The sequence below is a fragment of the Orycteropus afer genome, unplaced genomic scaffold (assembly GCF_000298275.1).
Source record: "Orycteropus afer afer isolate SDZICR_OR568_19922 unplaced genomic scaffold, OryAfe1.0 scaffold00109, whole genome shotgun sequence".
NCBI lineage: Eukaryota > Metazoa > Chordata > Mammalia > Tubulidentata > Orycteropodidae > Orycteropus > Orycteropus afer.
Window position 1 is genome coordinate 5,915,787 of NW_006921696.1, and position 12,185 is coordinate 5,927,971.

At 37.2% G+C, this 12,185-nt stretch overlaps 1 protein-coding gene across 1 annotated transcript in view; it reads left to right on the forward strand.

Moving 5' to 3' along the window:
• Positions 1-12,185, forward strand: part of PLCH1 (phospholipase C eta 1) — a 330,067-nt gene that overhangs the window by 307,994 nt on the left and 9,888 nt on the right. Inside the window, exons 15-18 of the mRNA XM_007943576.2 lie at positions 4,260-4,439; positions 4,530-4,637; positions 6,074-6,198; positions 10,455-10,539. Of these exons, the coding sequence (XP_007941767.2) occupies positions 4,260-4,439; positions 4,530-4,637; positions 6,074-6,198; positions 10,455-10,539 (498 nt within the window). The remainder of the gene's footprint in view (positions 1-4,259; positions 4,440-4,529; positions 4,638-6,073; positions 6,199-10,454; positions 10,540-12,185) is intronic.

Here is a 12,185-nt window from a genome sequence, read left to right on the forward strand (position 1 = left end):
TCGCTATGAGTCGGGACCAACTTGACAGCACATAAAAACAACAACAGACTCTGACTTGAATGTCAGGAAATTGACTGCTACTATAATGCTTAGCCAGCACAGAAGGCTCTATTGATTTCTCTGGTTGCTTGATTGTTTAGAGGTCAGAGAAATCTCCCTAAAGAGGACTTTATTATTATAAAAAACCTGATGTATTAGAGCAAGGGTTTCCCCTAACGCTTGAAATGTAGAGACTTGGCCTAGCTTGTTGGCTGTTCCAAGTGTAAGTGACCAAAAGAAAGAAAAAATTAATTGGCTGAACTAACACTTCAGAAAAACTCCAGACCTTCTTACTGGAAATTCTGACTTTTTTGAAAATTATTTTATCTGCAGATTGAAGGTTTTCTTTTTCTTTCTTTTTTTTTTTTTTGACTTTAAGAAAAAGAAATTGATTCTCTTATAGTTTAGGAAGCTGGAAGTCCGAGTCCAGAATACCCATTCTAGGGGAAGACTTTCTTTCTGCGTCTCTTGTTCCTAGGCGGATCCCAGGGCTGGGACCCTCAGTCAAAAGAACACACTCCACTCCTGGTTCCTCTTTCTTGGTGGTAGTTGAGTCTACCTACAGACTGATGTTTTAACAAAATGAGGAGAAATTTCAGTAGCTTTGATTCTTTCATTGTTTTTCATCTATCAGTTGTCATATTTTAAACTGAGAATTTCCAGTCCCAACTATTCTGCCCCTTGATCTTTCTGCTAGTTGCTCTTTTTGTCCTCTTCCCTTCTCATTGCTATTGCCTTCAGTTCTTGAACGCTTAGAGAAATAAATTATGGTCATGTGGTTTTCCCCTCCAATTTTAATTACAGTAAAATATGAATCTCCAATATTGTGGCATCTAACATCCTTCCCTCAGATCTTCTTTTCCCCCCACCCCACAAGAGTGTCTAACTCTGCCAACAGACTTTCTTCCTTTTGGTATTGATTCTGTTTCAAATGGTGGCAATTATTTGAAAAAAAATTCACGTGAAAGAATATGAGAAACTATGGATTCTCAGCAAATGAAAAGCTGAATCTTATAATAACTGCCCTAAAATAACTCAGGCAGGGACTGGTTTAATGGAGTTAAAGGTGTATTTGTTTTAGAGTAATATACTTTTCAATTAATTCCTTGAGAAATCTAATCCTATTAGCTTAATGGAAAATAATCTTGCCTACTATTTAGCTTTGACCTTCAGCTGTTTTTCTTTTCTGTTTAAATGAGCCACAAAATGAGGAAAAGATAATGAATGCATGGCTTATTTTAATGCAAAACAACTCACAAACTCTATTAATAAACTAATTGATATGTGCCTAATTAGTAAGGTCATCTTAATAACAATGCAGTGTGTTCATTTTTGTGGAGACAGAAAAATCAATGGTATTGATTACAGTGGTATTCCATCTGAATTTGGCTTTTTAGATTATATAAAATATATATACATTATATATATAATATATATATATATATAAAGTATATATAGCTAAATATAAAATATATTATTTCTTATTATTTTCAGAGTAGTAAAAATATGTTTTAGTATGTTTGTGATATGTAAAAATATGTTAAGAAACTGCATAAAAATACACTTTTTTTTTTTTTTAAAGAGTCCATACTAGAGAAATCCTCAGGGTAAAAACTGTATTTGGTTTCTTTGTCTCCCATTTGTACTTATGACTATTTCAAAAACCAGCTCTGGAGTTTCACTGTTAGTCAGTTGACCAGTGTTAAACAAGGGTGTACAACCTGTGGACAGCAGAGACTTTAGGAGACCATGTGTGTTACTGAACATGTTCAGTCTAGATATGATTCAGGTTCAGTTGGGTTCATGACCATGTCTCTCAGTCAGGGTTCAGATATACTCAGCCTGTTAGGGAATGCGTTCAAATGAGAATGAGACAAATTTAGGTCTTTATCTGGGCTTGGCCTTTTCTAACATGTTCAGAGAATATATGAATGGTTGTTTCATATATGGGATAATGATATTGGTTAGAGAGGTAATGGTGGTAGAGTATAAAAGGTAAGGCAAGACAAAAGGGGAGAATATTAAATGTTTGGTTATTAACTCCATTGTTCTTGTTAGGTACTATTGAGTCGGCTCTGACTCATAGCAACCCTATGTACAATCAAAGGAAACACTGCCAGCTTCACAATCCTTGCTATACCTGAACTCACTATTGCAGCCATTGTGTCAATCCATCACATTTAGGGCCCTCCCCTTTTTTGTTTACCCTCCACTTTACCAAGCATGATATATCTTTTTCTCCAGGGAATGGTCTCTTTTGACAACATAACCAAAGTAGGTCAGACGAAGTCTGGCCATTCTTGCTCCCAAGGAGCATTCCCGCTGCACATCTTCCAGGACAGATTTGCTAGCTCTTTTAGCAGTCCATGGTACTTTCAGTATTTTTTGCCTGCACCACAATTCAAAAGCATCAGTTCTTCTTCAGTCTTCATTATTCATTATCCAGCTCTCACATGTTAAGAGGTGATTGAAAATACCATGGCTTCGATTAGGTGCACCTTAGTCTTCAGAGAGACATTTTTGCTCTTCAGTACTTTAAAGAAGTCTTTTGCATCAGATTTGCCCTGTGCAGTATGCCATCTGATGTCTTGACTTCTGCTTCCATTAGTGTTAACTGTGGAGCCAAGTAATATGAAATCTTTGACAACTTCAATCTTTTCTCCATTTATCATGATGCTGCTTATTGGCCCAGTTGTGAGGATTTTCGTTTTCTTTACGCAGTAATCCATACTGCAGACTGTAGTCTTTAATCTTCATTAGTAAGTGCTTCAATTCATCCTCACTTTCAGGAAGCAAAGTTGTGTCATCTGCATATCGCAAGTTGTTAATGAGTCTTCCACCAATTCTGATGCCATATTCTTCTTTGTATAGTGCAGCTTCTTGGATTATTTGCTCAGCATACAGGATTATTTGCTCAGCATACAGATTGAATAAGTATGGTGAAAGGATACAGCCCTGATGCACTCCCTTCCTGATTTTAAACCATGCAGTATCCTCTTGTTCGGTTCAAACAACAACCTCCTGGTCTGTGCACAAATTCCTCATGAATACAAGGAAGTGTTCTGGAATTCCCATTCTTCTCAATGTTACCCATAATTTGTTATGATCCACATAATCGAATGTCTTTGCATAGTCAATAAAACACAAATAAATATCTTGCTGGTATTTTGTGCTTTGAGTCAAGATCCATCTGACGTCAGCAGTGATATCCCATGCTCCACATCTCCTTATGAATCCAGCTTGCATTTCTGGAAGTTCTCTGTCAATATACTGATGCAACCATTTTTGAATTATCTTCAGGAAGATTTTACTTGTGTGTGATATCAATGATATTGTTCAATAGTTTCCACATTCTGTGGGGATCAACTTTCTTTGGAATGGGTACAAATTTGGATCTCTTCCAGTCAGTTGGTAGGTAGCTGTCTTTCAAATGTCTTGGCATAGCTGAGTGAGTGCCTCCAGCACAGCATCCATTTGTTGAAACATCCCAATGGATAGTCTGTCAATTCCCAGAGCCTTTTTTTTTTTTGCCAATTCCTTTAGTTCAGGCAGCTTTGACTTCTTTCTTCAGTTGTATAGGTTTCTTTATTTATCCACAGTTGCCTATATCCTTGCCAAAGATATCTGTTTGAGTCATACACCTAGAAAATAATTTCCCTACCTACCATAGTTTATACACCATATCTAAAAACCCAACCCAACCCACTGCTATCAAGTTGATTCTGACTCATAGTGACCCTGTGGAACAGAGTAGAACTGCCCCATAGGCCTTCAAAGGCTGTAAATCATTACTGAAGCCTATTGCCACATCTTTTTTCCATGGAGTGGCTGGTGGGTTCAAACCACTGACCTTTTTATTAGCAGCCCAATGCTTTTACCACAATGCCACCAGAGCTCCTTACTCACCAGATAGATATAAGTTAATGAGGTGACTGAATTCTTGGGAGAACACAGGATCCAGAAATAGGCAGGAAACTTAGCCAGATGCATTGCTCTGATTTAGCCTCAAAGTGACAATAGGTTCCCAAAAGTGGAATTTTATAGGTCTTTTGAGACCTTGGCCAGGATCTGTTTCTGTCCTGGTTGAGTTCACTCTTCTACTGCTTTATACTATTGTTATGTTCCAACATCACTGTAAGATCTTTTATGAGTGGCATTACTCCACACATTTTCTTTGCTATAGCTCTCACTGTTCATTTTTCTTTATTAAAAACTTTTAGGCACCACAGGAAATGTGTTATCATTCAGTGAAACAAGAGCACATCAGGTGGTGCAACAGAAATCAGAGCAGTTCATGATTTATAACCAAAAGCAGCTTACGAGGATTTATCCCTCTGCCTACCGAATTGATTCCAGTAACTTCAACCCTCTGCCTTATTGGAATGTAGGTTGTCAGCTAGGTATGTATGCCTTTGGAAGGAACATTCTCTGAATCCCCTGGCTCTATACTGTCATCTTGCCTAATTCTCTCAAACTTTCAACTTACACAGTGGCACTGAACTATCAGTCTGAAGGGCGAATGATGCAGTTAAATCGAGCCAAATTCAAGACAAATGGTAATTGTGGCTACGTCCTCAAACCCCAGCAAATGTGCAAAGGTATGTATTAATTTTATGGTCATTTCTCTGAATGAAGATGACCTTCATTAAAAGATCTCTTTGGAAGATAGAGTGGGAGAAAAATGTAAGACAAAACTCAAAATAATAAAAAAGACCAGGCTTACTGGTCTGACAGACCCTGGTGGAACCCAAAGACTGTGGCTCTTAGGTATCCCTCAAGCCTGGAACTTAACTCACTCCCATGGCTCAACTTTCAGCCAAATGAAGACAAACCAATAAGGTAAAGAAGAACACCAGGGATATACAGATTCCTTAGAATAGTCAACGGTACAATATCAGAAAGGCAGTATTTGACCAGGAATAAAGCTCAGAAGGCAGAAATGGAAAGGAAAGAAAGACAAATGGAAACAGAAAATACAGGAAGGGAGTAGGAAGTGGGCTGTTACTTTGTGGGGATTGCAATCAATGTTACAAAACAAAATGTGTGTGAATTGTTGAATGGAAAACCAATTTGTTTTGTAAGCTTTCATCTAAATCACGATAAAAAGTTAGGGAGAAAAAAAAGGTCTCTGGAAATTCTGACATCCTAGTGTTTTACAACATGATTTTATAAAAAAAGACTAATTAAATTGTTAGTATGTAAATTAGAACTCTTGTTATATGTATTTAATAATTACATAGCATGATGCTTATCATGTTTTCTCATGAAGTTTTTCATGTCAAGAGGGACATACGGAGCGATGAGTTGTCATCTGAAATCCCATGTCCTCACATGACCTTCATTGGACACATAAATTGGACTGCCTTCTAAGGCCTGACCCTGTCTTTCAGAAACTTTGGGTGGGCTTGTGAGTCTAAGACCTGCTGGCAAAATTAAAATACCTCTTGGAACAATTTTATGAAGTCCTTTTTGTTAGTGTAATACAATCATAAACAGTACTAACAAAAAAGAAAGCTTAATGTAGGGTTAGATCAAACAACATATTCTTTCGGGTCTGTTCATTAAAATTCTTTTTAAAGTTATCCAAATTGAATTTATAAACAAGTTAGGTAAAACAGTGTTGACAGATATGTTTTCTGGATTTGAGACTTTACAGGTTTTCTTGCTTTGCTGTTTACTTTATTTCAGATCTTTTTTCTGTTTGTTATATTCACTCTACACCTAAGATACTTCAGGTTAGGAAATTATTCAATCTGACATAATTCCTTCCCTACTTTACACTATTGGCATTCAAGTAAAATGCTCCTCTTTCTACATACCATGGTTGATAATTGCATTGCAGACCCTTGTGTTCAATTGGCTCTTTTGTCTGGCCTTTGAGGCAAAAATTCACAGCTATGGAAAAGCTAGCTGGTGCTGCCTTCAGGGTAAAGCCTACACTGTCAGTTGTGACAGGTTTTCTCTCCTCTAAGAAACACTGTAGTAATCCAGCATTTGTTGTTTCTTTGTTCTACAAACTTAAACTGTGGCTTAGGTACTTTCAATCCTTTCTCCGGTGACCCACTTCCTGCAAACCCCAAAAAGCAACTCATCCTGAAAGTAATCAGTGGCCAGCAACTCCCCAAGCCTCCAGATTCCATGTTTGGAGACCGAGGCGAGGTAAGCTGCATATGACTGAGTGGTTAACTATATGATAGTTTTGTTGTGCTTATAGAGTTCACAGTTCTTCAGCATTCTGTGTGTGTGTGTATGTGTGTGTGTGTGTATGTAAGCTTTCAGAAAAATGTTCAGAAATGAGTATTGACCTCATATCATGCAATATCAACTAGCTTATTGGCAAATCAGACACAGTTCCTTCTGGAGTGCATTGTCTAGTTTGGAGGTTTGAGGGCACACAGTTCAGCTCACAATTCAAGACTGGCCCTAGCAGTACTAAAACGAGAGTGTGAAAGCCAATTATATTATTGATAGGAACATTGTCTAAGAGTATGTATTAACCTCTCATTCCTGTTTCTTGATCTTCTCATCTCCTGGGACCTTCATATCAGCTGCACATTAGGTACCTGCTCGTTGGCCACACGCTGGTAATTGTTATCACATACTGCACTGAAGTAGCATGATTTTATTTATTCATTATTATGTTTTGGGTGAAAGTTTACAGAGCAAAATTTATTTTCCATTCAGCAGTTCATACACATTTTGTTCTGTGACATTCATTACAATCCCCACAATATACTAGTTTGGTTTTAAAACATCTCCTTCGGTGATCACAGCCTCCTTTATTTTTAGAACTCTTTCTGGTTTTCACGTTAATCTGGTTTTGGCCTTCTTGACCTCTATTTTCTCCCTATGTATAAGCATCTCCAGTGCTCATGTTCTTCCTATCAGAGATTGTCCATGATTTCATGCTCACCCTGCCACTCCCACCTGTCTTAAACCATCATTTCTGGATCCCGAGTGTTAATGGAGGAAACAACACAACTGTGCAGCAGGGGACCACCCTAAACTCTTCCTCCTGAATTTCACCTGTGCTGCCATCCCAGCCTTACCTGATCAACTCTCTGTCCTATTCTCTGCAATGGCTATTTCCAGCGTTCTGTCTCCTCAGACATTTGTTCTTATCACTTTCTTTCTTGTCTTCAACAGATGACACCACATCTGACTCCTCAGAGAGTAGTGGCTTCAGATGGGGCTATTTCTTCTGCCCTTGTTGCCACCAGGCTAATCCATGCTACCATCAACTCTTGTCAGTTCTGTTGCAGGAGCCTCCTGACTAAGGAGTCCTGATGGCACAAACCATAAAGCAGTTTGGCTGCTAACTGAAAAATTGTTAGTTTGAACTCATCAGTAGTTCCGTGGGAGAAAAACCTAGTTATTTGCTTCTGGAGCTCTGGAAGCATAGTGCCTAAGGCATTTGACTGCTAACCAGAAGGCTGGCGGTTCAAACCCACCAGCCACTCCTCAGAAAGAAGGTTGGACAATCCACTTCTATAGTGATACTGCCTCAGAAACCCAAGGAAGGGTCGCTGTGAGTCGGATCCAACTTGATGGCAAATACCAACAACAACCACAAGGCTTAGGAGGCCTGATGGGGCAGTTCTCCTTTGTCACATAAGGTCACTATGAGTTGAAATCAACTTGATGTCACCTAAAAACAACAACAGCCTCCTAACTGGTCTCCCTTCCATTATTGCCTCTACATTCTGTTCTCCTCTCAACAGCAAGAATAATTGCGTCAGCAATTGATCCATACTTCTTTCCTTTTTTCTCTGCAGTAAAGGAAGACTAACTTCCTATATTTTTCTCCAAACATTTTATTGGCAATTTTTAAACCCCAGAAATGTTGTAAGAATAATGCAGGGAACACTCAACCCTTATCCCTTAGATGCACTGATGGTGTAGTGCCTAAGGCATTTGACTGCTAACCAGAAGGCTGGTGGTTCAAACCCACCAGCCACTCCTTGGAAGGAAGGTTGGGCAATCTACTGCCATTAGTGATACCTGCCTCAGAAACCCAAGAAGGGGTCGCTATGAGTTGGATCTGACTTGACGGCAGTGAGTTTGGTTTTTGGTTTTAGATGCACTCACTAATTATTACATTTTTATCTCTCTCTGTCTTATGTATGTTTGTATGCATGTATATTCATATATGTAGGTATATTTGTTTTTGTCTGAAGATCCATTTCAGAGTAAGTTGTTGACGTCAAGACACTTGACTCAAAAATATCTTGGTATTTATCTCTTAAGATCAAAGACATTCTCCTTTGTAATTACAATATAATCATTACACCCATGAAATATATTGGTACAATAATATTATCTAGTATATATATCTATAGTAAATTGTCCTTGTAGCTCCTTTTTTTTGTGGAGGGGGTCTCCAATTAAGGTTCTTACATTGCTTTTAAATATCATGCATCTTTGGTCTTTTTAAATCTAGAATAATTCTCCATCCTTCTTGTTTTCTTTTTCATGACACTAAAAATTTTCTTTAAGAGTCAAAACCAGTTTTTCCCCAGAATGCCCTTCAATTTGGATTCACCTTATTATTTCTTCATGATTAGATTCAGAATAAATATTTTTGGCAGAAATAACACAAGGACAATATTGTGTCCTCAGTGCATCATACAATGTTATTTTGTGTCATGATTAGTCATGTTATTTGGATAAGAAAACATCTACCAAGGGTTTACATTGTATAAGTATCTTGCAACTAATACATAGTTTGTGGAGTTAGAGTAATCATTTAAATGTATAAGGGAGATCATATAAATTCCTTATGTGATTTAGTATCTCTCTTTTGCAATTAAAATAAAACTCAGCCTCCTAATCATGGCTTACACAGTTCTCTATCAGGAAATTTTAACATTTTTTGACCCATGGAAACTTTTGATATCTGGTAAGAACTATGGACCCCTTCTGAGGATAATGTTTTTAAATGCATAAAATAAAATAGGTAGGGATGCAAAAGAAATAAATTCTTGTTGAAATTTTGGTTTAGTTATCAACATATATAAAAATAAAATACAACATGCAAATATGTGCATCTTTATTAATGCAATGAACAACAGGGTTTAGCTACAGATCTAAAACTTACAGTAATTTTGAAGTCATGAGTATAAGTGATATATTGAGATGTTTCCAACAACTATAATGTGACGTGAAAGCACACATGATTTCTGTTGGACATAGCGTTACAGGTACTACTAATAGTACTGTGTTGTGTTTTAGTCAGAGAGTAGTGAAAATAAAGATATACACCTACTCCTCACTAATTGACATGGTAGAGTCCAAAGACCAGGTTGTTATGTGAAAACTAGTGTTATTCAAAAATGGGAAATGATTACATCATCACATAACTGCCAAACTATAATCATGGCCCAGCCAAGTTGACATAAAACCTTAACCATCATAGCTAGCATTACTCTTGCCTTGCACCTCAGCATTCATTGCTGCCAGATGTACGTCAATGACGTGCAAAATAGTCAAATAGTAGATTTTCTACTCCACCACTTGTCTGTCAGTGGTTTGTTTGTTGTACTTTGGTAGATTGCATGTTGCTGTGATGGTGGAAGCTATGCCACTGGTATTTCAGATGCCAGCAGGGTCACCCATGTACGTAGGTTTCAGCAGAGCTTCTAGACTAAGACAAACTGGGAAGAAGGACCTGGCGATCTACTTCTGAAAAACTTGGCCAGTAAAAACCTTATGAATAACAGTGGAACATTGTCTGATACAGTGCTTAGAAGATGAACTTCTCAGTTTGGAAGACACTCAAAATACTACTGGGGAAAAGCTGCCTCTTCAAAGTCTAGTCAACCTTAATGAAATGGATGGAGTAAAGCTTTTGGGACATACGTTTCCCGATGTGGCCCAATTCAAAATAAGAAGAAACGGCAGCAAACCTCCATTAATAATCTAAACATGGATGTATAAAGTATGAATCTAGGAAAATTGGAAGTCATCAGAAAGGAAATGAACATTATGTTGATTTAGCGGAAGTTTTTTTTCATTATTGTGTAGTGTTCCATTAAATAAATATTCCACACCTTATTCATCCTACTCATGATGAACATTTTGGTTGTTTCCAGTTTTTACCTTAGAGCTGTTCTGAGCTCTAAGGCAAAAAGTTCTCATTTCTATAAGGTATGTAGCCAGGAATGAAATGGTAGGTTCACTGGGAAAAGTTTGTCTAGCAATAGGAGCTATTGGCAAACAAAACTTAGTATATTTTTGTTCATTCCTGTCCTTTATTTCTATATTTTCGGCACCAGATACTGTTCCTCTTCTTTAGTCCCTAATAAAATCGGTTACTATTGAAATGTGGACTTTTTTTTTTTGGTTAATATTCTCAAATTAATCCACACAATGTAGAATTTTATCATTTGTAATAATACTTTCTCTTTATTTTATAGATCATTGACCCTTTTGTTGAAGTTGAAATTATCGGATTGCCTGTAGATTGTTGTAAAGATCAAACCCGTGTAGTGGATGACAATGGTAGGATGATAATCTCTGTTCACTTTTAATCAGGATACTCTAAAATAGAATTTACATTGAAAAAGAAGAATGTCTCTATGTTCACTTTTAATGAGGATACTCTAGAAATAGAATTTACATTGAAAAAGAAAAATGTCTATTTAGTAATGAAACGAATCACTGAAATCAATAACTACCATCTGAATTGTGCTGAGATCTTTTTAACACATAACACTAAGCAAATGTGTGACTGATGCATGTTGTAATCTTTGCTCTCAAGACTTTAGTTTTTGAAGCAAAAATTCTCTCTAGTGAATAGAATGAAAGATATTTTTAAAGGACTGAATTAAAAATTCACTTAATAACAAACTTATTAGTGGTCACCAGGGGCAGGTGGGAGGGAAGGAGAAGAAGGACTCATTGCTTAGGGGATACTGAGCTTCTGTTAAAGGTGATGGAAAAATTTGGGAACAAATGATGGTTCAGCCTTCTGATGGATGAGGAATGTAATGAATATAATTAAAGTCAGTGAGTTTAACATGTGAAGAACATTGAAATTGCAAGTGATCTGTCACGTATATATTTACTTCTATAAAAAGCAAAAACAAAAAAAATTCACTGAGAAAGATGCCTCTATAATATTTTTATATTGTTTCTTTATGGCATGAGTTTCCATAGAGCTGTAACTCATGAAGCCTGAATGTCTTAATGGTTTCTCAGTTCTTCTGGAGAAACTGTGGGCAAGCTCAGTATACTCTGGCAAAGCTATTTCTCTAATACATATATGCAGTTCATGATTAGTCTTCTCCCTGTGATTGTATTTTGGCCATAATGTAAAGAGATTTCTTTCCCAAAAACCTCATGTCTTTTTCTTGTTAGTTGTCTAAAATTATGTTTCTTAATTTTTTCATACATTTGACAAACATTGCACACCTATTGTTCTCAATCTGTAGTCATTAAAACTCTGAAATAAATTTAAACAACAGTCCTCAAAACATTTGAGAAATTAGGAGTCTGTGGTGAGGCCCTGGGGCAGTGGTGTTTTGATAGTAGAACTCTCACCTGGGGTCATTTCCCAGCCAGTGAACCTCACGTCCTGCCACCTATCTGTCAGTGGATGCTGGTGTGTTGCTGTGATGCTGGACAGGTGTCAGCAGAGCTCCAAAGATGGACTAGGAATAAAGGCCTGGTGATCTACTTCCAAAAATCGGCCACTGAAAACCCTCTGACTCACAATAATTCGATCATGGGAATGGCTCAGGACCAGACAGCATTTCATTCTATTGTTCATGGGGTTGTCATGAGTTGGCGGCTAACTCCACTGCAGCTAACAACAGAGTCCTTGAGAGGAGTTTTTCTAAGTGTTGATTGAATTAAAGGAATTTGGGGGTTCAAGAGTAAAGCAAACTTACCACTTATGAAAAATAATATGCGGAAAATATGAAACTTTTGTATATTATGTTTTCCCACAAAGTTCAATAGTTTTTTTATTTTATTATTTTATTTTTACGTCTCAGAAATAATTGAGAGGTCTTGAGCAAGTCGATGGAAGGACAGATCTTTTTTCTTGTTTAGGAGGCACATCTCAGTGATTTTCAGTCTGCAATTACCTCATTAACTTGAAGCTTTTTATAGAGTTAAGTGGCCGATGCCTCCTGAATGCTTAC